Source organism: Zonotrichia leucophrys, chromosome 6 (genome assembly GCF_028769735.1).
Source record: "Zonotrichia leucophrys gambelii isolate GWCS_2022_RI chromosome 6, RI_Zleu_2.0, whole genome shotgun sequence".
NCBI lineage: Eukaryota > Metazoa > Chordata > Aves > Passeriformes > Passerellidae > Zonotrichia > Zonotrichia leucophrys.
Genome location: NC_088176.1, coordinates 34,227,127 through 34,239,916, shown reverse-complemented (window position 1 = coordinate 34,239,916; position 12,790 = coordinate 34,227,127). Strand labels below are relative to the sequence as shown.

The 12,790-nt window shown below is 45.8% G+C and overlaps 1 protein-coding gene across 5 annotated transcripts in view; it reads right to left on the bottom strand.

Annotated features, from left to right (window-relative positions):
- The window catches only part of CTNNA3 (catenin alpha 3), a 421,206-nt gene that overhangs the window by 37,958 nt on the left and 370,458 nt on the right, over positions 1 to 12,790 (bottom strand). For all 5 annotated transcript variants that reach the window (XM_064716469.1, XM_064716471.1, XM_064716472.1 and 2 more), the window contains one exon: positions 11,320 to 11,501. In XM_064716469.1, the coding sequence (XP_064572539.1) occupies positions 11,320 to 11,501 (182 nt within the window). The remainder of the gene's footprint in view (positions 1 to 11,319; positions 11,502 to 12,790) is intronic.

Below are 12,790 nucleotides of genomic sequence, written 5' to 3'. Positions count from 1 at the left end.
TAATGTGGACAGGACCTGCCCATGCATAGCCCTGAATACTTGGAAATGCAAACAACATGTTTCAGGCATCCACGCAAAATGAAAGGCAATAGTGACTGGATGCTTGCAATGCCCCTTCCAGCTTCCAGCAGCAGTAATCCCTTGGCAGCAGCTCCTTCCTGCCTTTCCTGTGCTTCCCACACCATGCCAACCCCTCGGTGTAGCACAGCACTGAGCTCTCACAGTTCCTGCTAACAGATGTCCAGCATCTGGTGTGTGCAGCTCCTGCCTTCCTGTACAGGCACTGAGAGCCCTTTAAGGAAATCACTTCTGGAATATTCATGTTATCCTCATCTGCTACCTCTGACTGGCCCACTTGAAAAGCAGCGTCAACAGAGCAGCAGCAGTAATGAAGACATTCCAGAGAGAGAAACAGAATCATGCATATTCCAGTACAGAAACCTTGAAGCACTAAATTAACTGGGATCTATGATCTGTTTATAACTACTCAGCAAAAAAAGTTACTTAAGAGCAGAGCATTACCATATGTCTAGCAATTACCACAGGCCCATACACACCAAAGAGGCTTCTCAGCCATTACCCACAGAATATGCTGCTCTGCATAGATGATTCGGCCAACAGGAAAAAGATGTTTAAACCAATGAACAAAATTGAAAATAAACCACTGCTTAATGCTAAAAGTAAGTCAAAGCTGTTAGTGTAAACGGCCGAGTCTTCTCTTAATTTTACACCTAGCTTCCACAGCTTGCCTTCAGCTCCAGGGACAGACAGACTGTCAGTACAGCAACAGAACTAGTGATCAAGTCATCCAGGTGGGAGTGGGAAGCTGATCAGAATGTTGAAAAGCAGGAACTACATTTCTGTTTCCTCCTTCTCTGACAATGCACAGATCAGAAGCACACTTTCTCCACAAGAACACTCATCCCTGGGGCAGGCTAGAGGAAGAAGTATGCTCACAACACCTCTCCTGTTGCATGGCTTTGCAAGGGTTCCTCAGGATGAGAGAGATAGACGAGAATCTTGGCTTCATCATCAGAAGGCTGGATTTATAAATTTATGATATATAATACATTGAGACTATACTAAAAGGAATAGAGAGTCCAAGCAGAAAACAAGGACAACTCTCCTGTGAGTGGTCAGTAAACCCAAACACTCACAGAAGACCAATCACAGCTGCACCTGCTGCATTCCATAGCAGCAGAGAACCATTGTTTACATTCTTTCTCTGGGGCCTCAGCTTCCCAGAAGAGGAAAAATCCTAAAGAAAGGATTTTTATGAAAAGATGTCGGTGACACCTCTCCCCTCCTCCTTCACAGGTCTGGTTTTATTTTATTTATTTTCCTCCTTGGTGTACTGAGGACCTGTGGCCTTTCCATCAGCCTAAAGAACCTCAATAACAGTGCCAGCTGCTTCTTTTAAGGCAGCAGTAGAGGTGCCTGTGTAGGGATGATCTCAGTGGTCTGTAGCAGAACTATGACTATGGAGCAAAACTATTTGCTAACCTTTATGAGCAGCCAGCCCAGTGTGAGGTGCTGAATGACACTGCCAGTGCCCCCTTAAGGACAGAGTTTTCATTCCCAAAAGCAGCAAAACAGCAGCTGCCAAAGGCACTGAATTGAAAAACGTTCTATATAGCCTTGGAAGAAGGAAGTGTGAAAACCATTGGCAGGCTATGCAAACCGTGAAAGGTCCTGGTTTAATTAAAAAAGTTTGGAACAGACTCCAGTCATAATTTCAGCAGAAAACAGCAGTTCAGCACTGTTTCTGTTGTTCACTGTGCTCCCAAGGTGAGCATTTGTGCATAGTTTTTCTCAGAAGTATGTGTACTCCAGGAAGAAAACTAAACTAAAATATTACTAAATAAAATCAATTATATAGGAAATACAGTAAGAGTGTTTGCAACCCTGCAGCTTCTGGGAACAGTTATATTTTATTTGATGGCAACTCCATGGCCTGACTCTTGGCCATAAAGAAACCAAAGGTTCTCTCTCTGTGGAAATGATTTCCTGTGGGTTGATCACTCAGAGAGAAGCAAGTCAGACATTCAGGAGGGTGAAGAGAGGGATGAGAACTAATGCAAGAGAAGTGACTCTGGAAAAACAAAAGCCTTAGCTCTCTGAAATAACCATCCCTTCATCTGCACAGAAAAGGGTGACTACAGCAAGTGCTGCAGTTCTCAGTCTAGGGAGGAGGGGAAAGCAATAATAAAATAATGATTTCAGAACGACTGAAGTAATAAACTTCAGTAGAGAAAATTCTAGCTATACTTCTTCTCCCCAGCCTAGAATGTACTGCTGGCATCCTAAACAACCAAAGCCAGACCCACAATCTGGGGAGCCTGCAGCTGATTTGGGTACAGCTGGGTACCACATCCACCTGGTTTTCAGGGTATGCTGTGCCCTCACCTCACCTACACAACGACAGCAGACACATGACTGATCTCCTGTAAGCAAAACTTCCATTAAACTCACAGGGGAAAAAAAAATAACTAATATTTTATGTCAAATTTCTGGTTTGTAATTAATTCACTGCTGTGCCTACCCTTCCAATGAAGGAGCTGATAACTGCAAAAGTTTCCAGTCTTATTTCTTGGAAGCCCTCCAAAGGTTTAAGCTTCTAACTTCTGCTAATTAATTCAGGAGGAACCTGAACATATGGTGTTATAGCCAAAAATATATAGCATATACAAAATATAGCAAATAAATCCCATAAAAATAGGCCTATATTTTAAAGGGTAAAAAGCTGGGAGAGGTGTTTTGCTTTTTTAATGACTGCTTCTTTATTTTCCTAGGAGACATTGCTGAGGGCTCTCACCCAACAACAGCTTGAGCAAAATAAACATAAAAACAAGACTTGCACAAGACACTGAAGATCAAAGGCAGGTTCCAAGCCCTGCCTTTGGAGAGTGCTACAAAACTGTCATTGTTATGAGTTCCCTGAACACTGTCCTGAGGACAGAATGCCAGCTCATCACCGATCACCACCTCATACCCAACTACCCCAGGGGATCGCGACTTCCAGCCCTGCTGTGCTCGGTGCCACAGCCCCAGGGCATTGGTGACCCTCAGGGCAGCACAGCCCAGAGCCCTCAGCCCTGCACAGCGCAGAGCCCTCAGGGCTGCCCGGCCCAGAGCCCTCAGCCCTGCACGGCCCGGAGCCCTCAGCTCTGCCCAGCCCGGAGCCCTCAGCGCTGCACAGCCCAGAGCCCTCAGCTCTGCACAGCCCGGAGCCCTCAGCACTGCACAGCCCGGAGCCCTCAGCGCTGCCCAGCCCAGAGCCCTCAGCTCTGCACAGCCCGGAGCCCTCAGCACCGCACAGCCCGGAGCCCTCAGCTCTGCCCAGCCCAGAGCCCTCAGCGCTGCACAGCCCAGAGCCCTCAGGGCTGCACAGCCCAGAGCCCTGAGGGCTGCACAGCCCGGAGCCCTCAGCTCTGCCCAGCCCAGAGCCCTGAGGGCTGCACAGCCCGGAGCCCTCAGCTCTGCACAGCCCAGAGCCCTCAGCTCTGCACAGCCCAGAGCCCTCAGGGCTGCACAGCCCAGAGCCCTCAGCGCTGCACAGCCCGGAGCCCTCAGCGCTGCACAGCCCAGAGCCCTCAGCGCTGCACAGCCCGGAGCCCTCAGCTCTGCACAGCCCAGAGCCCTGAGGGCTGCACAGCCCGGAGCCCTCAGCTCTGCCCAGCCCGGAGCCCTCAGCGCTGCACAGCCCAGAGCCCTCAGGGCTGCACAGCCCAGAGCCCTCAGCGCTGCAGAACCCAGAGCCCTCAGCTCTGCCCAGCCCAGAGCCCTCAGCGCTGCAGAACCCAGATCCATCAGCGCTGCACAGCCCAGAGCCCTCAGCGCTGCACAGCCCAGAGCCCTCAGCGCTGCACAGCCCAGAGCCCTCAGCGCTGCACGGCCCAGATCCATCAGCGCTGCACGGCCCAGAGCCCTCAGCGCTTCACAGCCCAGCCCTCAGCGCTGCAGCCCAGGCTCTCCGGACACCTCGCACAGCCCAGAGCCCCAGTTAAGCTCTGCCCAGCAGCCCAGCCCAGCCCTGGCTCACAGCTACAGCTGCCCCCAGCCCTGCCCTCCGCCTGGGGCTGACCCTGCCTTGCCAGCAGCTCCTCCCCCGGGCAGGCTCGGGGACATGCCCCAGCCCAGCTCTGCTCCCCTCAAGGGACCATGGAGCTGTTCCCTGCTCCTCCGGGCTGGGACAGGCAGGGGTTCCCAGCAGCCTGGGCTGCTCCCACACCCCGGTGCGGTTCTCAGCGCCCGCCTCGTCCGCACAGGGACCGCCCCCGCCCCTCCCTCAGGGGGCAGCCGGCTACGCCCTCACGGTCTCGGCACCTCGCTCCTGCTGCCCCGGGACAAGGAGGAGGGGGCTGATGATGGCAGTGCAGCAGCCCCAGCAGTGTGGCTGCCCTGCAGAACCCAGAGCTCCAAGGTTCCCGCTGCCCCTGCTGGGGGGTTAGCGAGCTGTGCCCGCCGTGCGAAGTGCTGAGCGCCCCGGCACTGCTGCAGGGCACCCCCGGCTCGGGCCCGGTGCCGCTCACACGGGCACGGCTCGGAGCTGCTGTGCTGGACCCAAAGGACATGTCCCACCACAGCCCGCCCAGATCCACGGAAATCTGCCCTGGAAGCTGTGCAATTACTGAACTCCTCTTTACACTCCTGATGCCTTTGCTGACAGGAGCTCATCCCTGAGAGCTCTGAAATCCCTTTGTCCTCTGACTGTAGCAGACCCTAAAGATGAAAGGCAGAAGATGGCTCTTTCCAGCACAAGACTTACAGCTTGTCACTAAAATAGGGCTGCATTTGCTGTAATGTACACTGTGATTTGTAGTCGATTTGCTTCTGGCCCTGGAGAGACTTCTGCCAGAAGCGACATAGATCTGTTTGTCTGCCTTATTTGTGACTTTGCTATATTTGAGTATGTCTCCATTTTATTAATTTGTTGACTATACATATGAGGCATGGACAATAGGTCCTCATGATCCTCTCTGCCCAACCAACAAACAATCTCTTCTCTTTTTTTCCCCTCAACTTTTATGCTAAGGGTTGTAGTACTAGATACTCTGAAATAACTCTTACACTAATTGTAATATTGCTAAGAATGCAAGGAATTCACTAAAATCTTACACAGGACTACAGGAAAAATAAAAAACAAGCACCAGCTGTTCCCTCTGGTTGTTCTGAGGATCCCCTGTGTTCAAGTAAATCCCAGTCACGTTTGGACACAGGGACAGGGAGGCTGTGTCGGTATTGCTTTGCCCTGTGCTTATCCACACATGAGGGACGACACACATCAGCACTAACTAAGGACTTCTACACAAACAGCACAACTAAGCCTTACTATTTAAATGGAGAACATTTTTTGGACTTCAATTTATAAAATTCCTTTAGGATGTGGAGCATGTAATTGCTCTAATCAGAGGAATTAATCTTCACAGCTTCCATGACTACAAGGCATCCTACAGCAAGCAAGAAATGATTCAGAAGTGGCTTCACACAGTCCAGCAGCAAGTCAACTAAACACATCACACAAGTAAATCATCACCAGAATTTTTAAGCTGAAGAGTTTTACACAAGACTTTTAACCAGATGACTGGGAGAATTCTCTTTGTGAGAATGTGTCTTGATTTCTACCTGTATACATGAAATTTAGGAGTAATTTCCTGTTCTAGCTGCAAATGACTGTTTGTTTAAAATCAATTAAAACATTATCTTAAATTCACTTTCATGTCCATATGAAAAAAGTGCCATTCATAAAAAAGGTTCAGTTTCTGAGCCCTGCTACTTTTATCACAATCTGGTTTTCTTGCAGGAAAGTAAGAATTTTTTAAAAATGGTTTACAAGCATTGGCAATATAAAAAGTTGAAATGTAGAAAGGTCAAATGTCAAGCAAAAAGAATTTTTTGTCACCTTTCTTTCAACGGACTGACTGCAACTGTTAAGCTCAATAAAAAGACAGTGTTATGTTCATTTTCATTTCTGTTCCAAGGAAATGGAAGTTGCACGAATAAAGTACCTTTTTTAAAAACAGTTTTTAAATGAAAGAACAAACTGTGAATGCCTCACCCTTCCAAGGAAAGAAGCAATAGATAAACTATGAAGTAATTACACATGCTTGTCGTATAGAAAGATATCCAGGACATAATTATCCCACTGACAGAGGGCAGAAATAATAACAGAACATCTTTCTGTCCTGACTTTTGCTAAAGAGCTTTTATCTTCCCAGAAATTCCAAGAACAATTTCAGGGACTTGGGAGTGTCTCCTGCCTGTGCCAGAGCATTCTGAGTGTCAGGTGCTGCCTGCAGTCAGCAGCAGCTCTCAGAGAAGAGGAAAATGTGTGGTTTGGCTCTGACAGCGCAGGCAGAGAACAGAGGTGCCTAAAACGGTGGTGGTTAAGGAACAACAGGTGGCACAGAAAGAACAGAAGGCTGCAAAAACAAAGCTGCTGCAGGCTCTGTATGTACCTGTTCTCTTCCTACTGTTGAGGCTGACAGGCAGCTCCAGTTTATCCTTTCCCTTTAGTATTTCTACTCCAGTTATGAGTAACAGCAAAACCTGTTTCCTGACTGCAGCTGTGCATGAGTCAGCTGTACTTGGCCACAGAAATGCTGCAGAGGAAAGGAAGAAATGTTGTGCTCATTATTTTGGCCATGAGCTGCTCACTGTATTGGTTTACAAGTACTCTCCATGCTTTGTTAACCTGCAAAGAGCAGCCATGTGAAGGGAGTGCCTCTGCTCCAACACCCTCTGCAGCTGCACACTGCCACCACCAGAACCTGTGCACTGAGGGAATTCTAACTGTTTAATCCCTAGCAGGAGGATCTAAATCACACTGTGCATTCATGAGCTACTGTGTTTGTTTAATAATGCTAATATTGATGGTAATTGTGTCTACTACAGGAAAAATTAATCCACTTAGCTTGCAGGCAAATTGGATATATATAAATACTTGGAGTAACATTGTCATGGAGCCAAACTGTTAAATTATTTTTATTTCTTTAAATGTTTCTCTTTTGCTTCTAAGACTGATCTACCAGGTGATTTTCCCTTTGGAATAAGGGTTGTATAAAATAAGTCATATATTTGGATTTTATAATTTTTTTTTAGAAATATAATTATTGAAGGATGAATATTTAGCACTAACTATTAGAACTATATTGAGTAGCAACTGCCAAATCAGATTAAATACTTGCTGATGTACATATTTAATAATCAGCTGAAATGATTTCTACTATAAAAGTGGCAGAAGCATCCACAAAAGTATCATATAAAATATCACATTCTATGCAAGTATCATTAATAAAAACACAGTAGTAGTGTAAAGGAAATTCAGACTCAGTTTTTGGGACGGACAGGAAGACACAGATACTGGATTTCTGCCTTCAGAATCCTGACTTGTTTGTGTAAATATTAGAAGCTCTGTGGCATTGAGGCAGAAGGAGCAGTATCAGCTGATTGTGCCACACAGTTTAAATTGACACCCTCAGGGATCCATCACAAAGCTGAGCCCGTGTTTATTTGGGAGCAACCCCAGCCCGAGGCCACTGCACACAGCCCTGGCAGGACAGCCAGGATCCTGAGCACTGCCCTGGCAGCACTGCAGCTAATGCAGTTCTGCTGCTCCTTTTCCCAGCACCTCTGTTAGCAAAACATTTACAACCTTCAATCTTTAAGTGATTTTTGATGAAATCATTTAAAGTGGAAGTTGTTTGTTCTCATCTATGGCTCATGATGCAAACACTGAGCAGCTACGGACTCTCAAAAGCACCCCAGATGCTTAATGAAACAGTGCTGAGCAGTGAATGCCCCGAGAGGAGCAGGGAGGGAAGGGACAAGGGCAGTTCCTACATGTATCTCAAACTGAACTGTGACTGCAGTGATAAATGTACCATTGCCTTTTGTGGCACTGTCAGACCAGGTTAGTGATGGGAATGAGACTGAGCAGGAGAGCTGGGATATGGGACTTCCACGTGGGGGAGAGGAGCTGGATGGAGCTGATACAAATCTGAGGGCTAGGAGGGCCAGAAAAAGGCAAGGAAGGCAGCAGAGTTCAGGATGCAATGAAAAAGCTCCACAGAATTTCAAAAGCATCTGGCTGCTGGATGGGAAGTAGGAGGATCACAGGTAACTCTGAAGTGGGAAGGGGCAGCAGGAAAAGTAAATCAAACAGTGAGTTATGGTGAGGAACTTGACTAGGAACAGAACCCTTTTCTGTCCTCTGCCATCTGTGTGTCTCTTTGAGTGCAGTAAGTACAGAACTGCCATCTCAATTTGCTCTCCCAAGCAGAGACTAGAAGCCCAGATGAATTAAGGCTGTGAATTAGGACTGTGGCTATTACCAGGTGAGGAGCCCTGCCCAACAAGGCAGCTGCACTTGGTGGTAACCAGGAGTACTACAGAGAGAAAAGTTTAGGCAAGCTGCAATCCTTGAAGTACTAGAGAATTACATTTAGTCTTACTACAAGGATAAAGGGAGACAGCTTTTGGAGGATGACTTTGCTAGATCTACTTTTTTCTTGTCTTGTTAATTTGTTTTGCTATTTTCACTATAGTTCTCATATTAACTCCAATACTGATGCCATTTTAGAAACAAATGTCAAGTAGCAAGAACAAATATGAGATGCTTTCTGAACAGTTTGCTGAGAGCTGCACTCTTTTGTTTAAAGAAAGTGTCCATTTGGAATCGAACAATCCACAGAAGGGGTAAGGGGTAAAAAGCCCAGTGATTCTCATTTAGCCTTTACACCACAGAAAAGTGACAGGGATAGTTCCAGAGCCTTCAAAAGGCACTGTGAATCCTGAATCCACGGGCTGCCTGCTGTCAGGGCAGGCTGTGGAACATCCCAGCCAGGCCAGTCACCAGCACTGGTGTCTCTGCGGAGCATCCACAGAATCACCTCTGACACAGCAGCCAGCTCTGCCTGGGGTCCCAGTCTTACCTGAGCCCTGGTTGGAACTTTCCTATCATCAAAGTGCTGGGAAAATCCTGCAGACACATCCTGCAGTTCTCTGTTTGAAGGAACTTCCTCTGGTGCACAGGGCTCAAACAGCAAATCTATTCTCAAAGCTTGATAGCAGAGCTCCCTTTATGCTTAAACTTCCTTCCTTCTTTTTCAACAGGACTTACAAGTTCCAGTGTTGTGATCCAAAGCACTGCTTGAATTAGATACATTCCCTTATATGAGCAAAAGGGACTTAGGCATGTTTATTGGCAAATATCTTTTTAATTGTAGGTCTGCTTTGGCAATGGAAAACAAGGATCCTGCTCCATTTAAACATAAAGCTTAGGGAAAAATAGAACAAACAAATGCAACCCTGGGATTTTCTTGTACATTTTTAGCCAATCAGGAGAGAATTATGAAAACTGTTACAGCAGGTCAGGCCATTTCTTGCTATTTACTTATACAGAAGACAGAGCAAAAAACCCAAAACTTTGAAATCCACTCACTGAGATTAAATAACAATGAATGCAAGGTAATACCATATGAAGAACAGCAGCAATCAGCTTATGTAATGAGTGACTCAAATACACAAATTTACTATTTGTCTGAGTAGATTCTGATGTAACAAATACAAAACGTCAGGATCTTTTATTTCTTCCATGTTCAAGAACTTGGGAGTTACAGAGTGGTGAGCTCAGACCCTAAGGTGAGCTGGTGCTTGCCGTGCCTTCTGCAGTATTCATGCCCTGGGTTCCAGAGAAGGGCAGAGGAGCTGGGGAAGGTTCTGGAGCAGCTCAGGGAGCTGGGGGAGGCTCAGCCTGGGGAAAAGGAGGCTCAGGGGGATTTTCTGGCTCTGCACAACTCCTGACAGGAGGGTACAGCCAGGGGGGATAGGGCTCTGCTCCCAGGGGACAAGGGACAGGATGAGGAATGGCTTCAAGTTGCACCAAGGAGAGGTTTGTGTTAGGTATTAAGGAAAATTTCTCCACTGAAAAGGTAGTCCAGCACTGAAAGAGGCTGTCCAGGGAAGTGGTGGAATCACCATCACCATCCTTGGAAGAGTTCAAAAACCTAAGGATGTGGCACTTTGGGACATGGTGGTGCTGGGTAAATGGATGGACCCAATGACCTTAAGGATCTTTTCCAACCTAAACAACTCTATGATCTGTTCCCAGATTCCCACAGAGCAGGAAATGAAGAGCCAGCTGTGCTTCTCAGCACATACAACTGCTACCTCTGATAAGCCACAAGAAGAGGAAGAGCCACAAGAGTTTGCCTATTACTCAGACAGATACAAATCTTCCTTTTGCCAGACTTCATCTGGCATAATTAAAGAAGAAACAGAACTTCTTACTGAAGGAGATATTTAAAAGCAATTTTATAATGGATTGCAGACTTCTCCATGCAGGTCTTTACCCCCCTCCCACTTGCAGTGGATTTGAAAGAGCCAGTCTGATAAAATGCAACAGCTGCCTTCCCCAGAAAGAGCCTGCAGCAGAGCCCAGCTCTGTCCCAGCTGGTTCAGCTCGATGCAGCCCTGTTCCCTGACACCCACCAAGACACAGAGAGAATGTTCTTTGTCTCTTGCACTAAAGGACTGATTTCAGGAGGCAGTAAGTGTCCTGCAAGAGTGGCTGTGTGTAACAGCTTCACTTGTCAGCAACTATTTTACTGCCAGCTAGACCAGGGGGGGAAAAGAAGTACAGACACCACCAGCAGTATCTTCCTTTGTTATCATCAATTGGATGAGATTTACACATCATTTAATTCAGAGCAAGGCAGAAAAAGCTCCTGCACTTAAACTTGTTTCCTGTTGTAAGGCCATCATCAAACACACAATGGCAGCAGAAAGAAATACTAGCTTTGAGAGCTATCTGCTCTGGTACTCTTCATTTTTTAAACTACATCTAGCAGCACAAGAGTTCTCATGAAAGCAACAGCAATAATGGGATATAAAATATGTATGAGTCTGAATGTGTTCTGTCACACATGGGCTCTGTACAGAGTGTTTCATGCTTGACAGCATGCTCTGATACAAGTAGACAGAACAACAGATGAGAAATCTACAGCTTAAAATCAAGATTATTTTGTTACTTTTTCCCTTTCACTGAGAGCAGAAATAAAAGTGCTAAAACATGTGCAAAAACCCTACCAACAAATTAATAAGAGAGGAGAAATGCAAAAAATTAGAGGTAAGCATAGTTCAAAACATCAAATCCCCCAATACTTCAGTGCTCCTACCTGATGTGTTGTATTAGCTGAGTGACTCAGCTTTGCAGAGATGCTGTGAGCTGACATTAAACTCTGTATTTGCTGCTTTAACAGTGTGACAATGGCCTCCAGCATTTCTAAATATCCAAGAACCTTTTTTTAATGTAATTACCTTGTGAAGTCAGTCATCTCCATCATAATCACACACATCCTCTTGGCGAGAACAATTATGTCATTGCTGGTATCATCCCAGATTTCAATCTCTGCATCAAGCTTACTCTTGACTTTTTTGAAGTCAGCCACTTGCTCAGCTATCTTTTCTTTTTCAGCTTCTGGCAATTGAGTCATCTTGGCCTAAAACAGAATCATTTGATTTGTAAAACATCTATGTCAGAGTATTTGAATTTTTAAACAAAACCACTGCACGTTAATAAATACACAGTTTAAACACACTATGGCCTGAGCCAACTGCTTGAGTTTGAGCACTTCTAAATTTCAGAATTTGTATGCTCTCACTGGGTGGGGCCAAATAAATAACCTCAGTGTAATAGGGGAAGTGATGTTCCTGAAATCATTCATTTTAACAGCAAGAGAGAGATTATTAAATTCTTCCAAACAGTCTTGATGAAATATGACTGAAAAATTTTCCTGTTTCCTATGGCTAAGGAGCAGTTTTAGGTATGATACACATAAAAGTTACAAAATGCAGTATTTATTCAGGTACCAAATAGTCAATGAAAAGGGTTAATTGTCCTGAAACACTCAGGTATGCATCTTCTCTCTTCTGAGAAGGTTCTATATTATCATTCTAGGAACTAAAAAATATTTATTGTTCAAATATGCATCTTCTGCCTTTGCAGAAGGCAAACAGGAGACAGAAATCAGGATGTGCATAAGATTACCAAAAGCCCCTACAAATGTAGCACGGTCAGAGAAATGTTTTTGTTTAACGCTCTCCACGAGCAAGATGACCAGCCTGCTGCAGCACAGGTCAGACTCCCCTCCTGTGCCAGAACCAGGCCAGGGAGCAGCCAGGGGCTGGGACATTACACAGCCACATGAAGATCCTGGCCCTTCATCATCCTCCCACCCCAGAGAGAGGAGCCACGCTGGTCCTGATGGCTCTGCTGCCATGCTGCTCATCTCACACCTTCCCTTCAGGCTGCCAGGAACCCACAACGGCACACAGCAACTATTAACACACTGTCATTACTCCATAATTACACAATAAATATTTTGTGACTTATTCTTGTTTAGAAAACATTGTCTACCACCAGTAAAATGGAAAGTTAAGGCCACAGCTGAATTGCTTCTAATTAATAAAATGGGCAATCAGTTCCATACATGATGTGTATGTTTTTCAAGCCATGTGTTTTCAGAGATTTTATTTATGCTAGAAGCACTGTCACAGGGTTAGCCTTCTCACTTAGACAAATTACTGAAAATTACAGGTTTCCCAGCATGTACCTGTAATTGCAGTCACACACAGAATCACAGAATGGTTAAGGGTGGAAGGAACCATCTGACAGTGGTCAGAATTACCCTGCAGCCACAGAACTAGAAAGTACAACTATTTGGAGGCTATTTCTCCCATGTTGTTAAAAAACCCCAAAATGCCCTAGAGAGAGAAGAGAACTTTTATG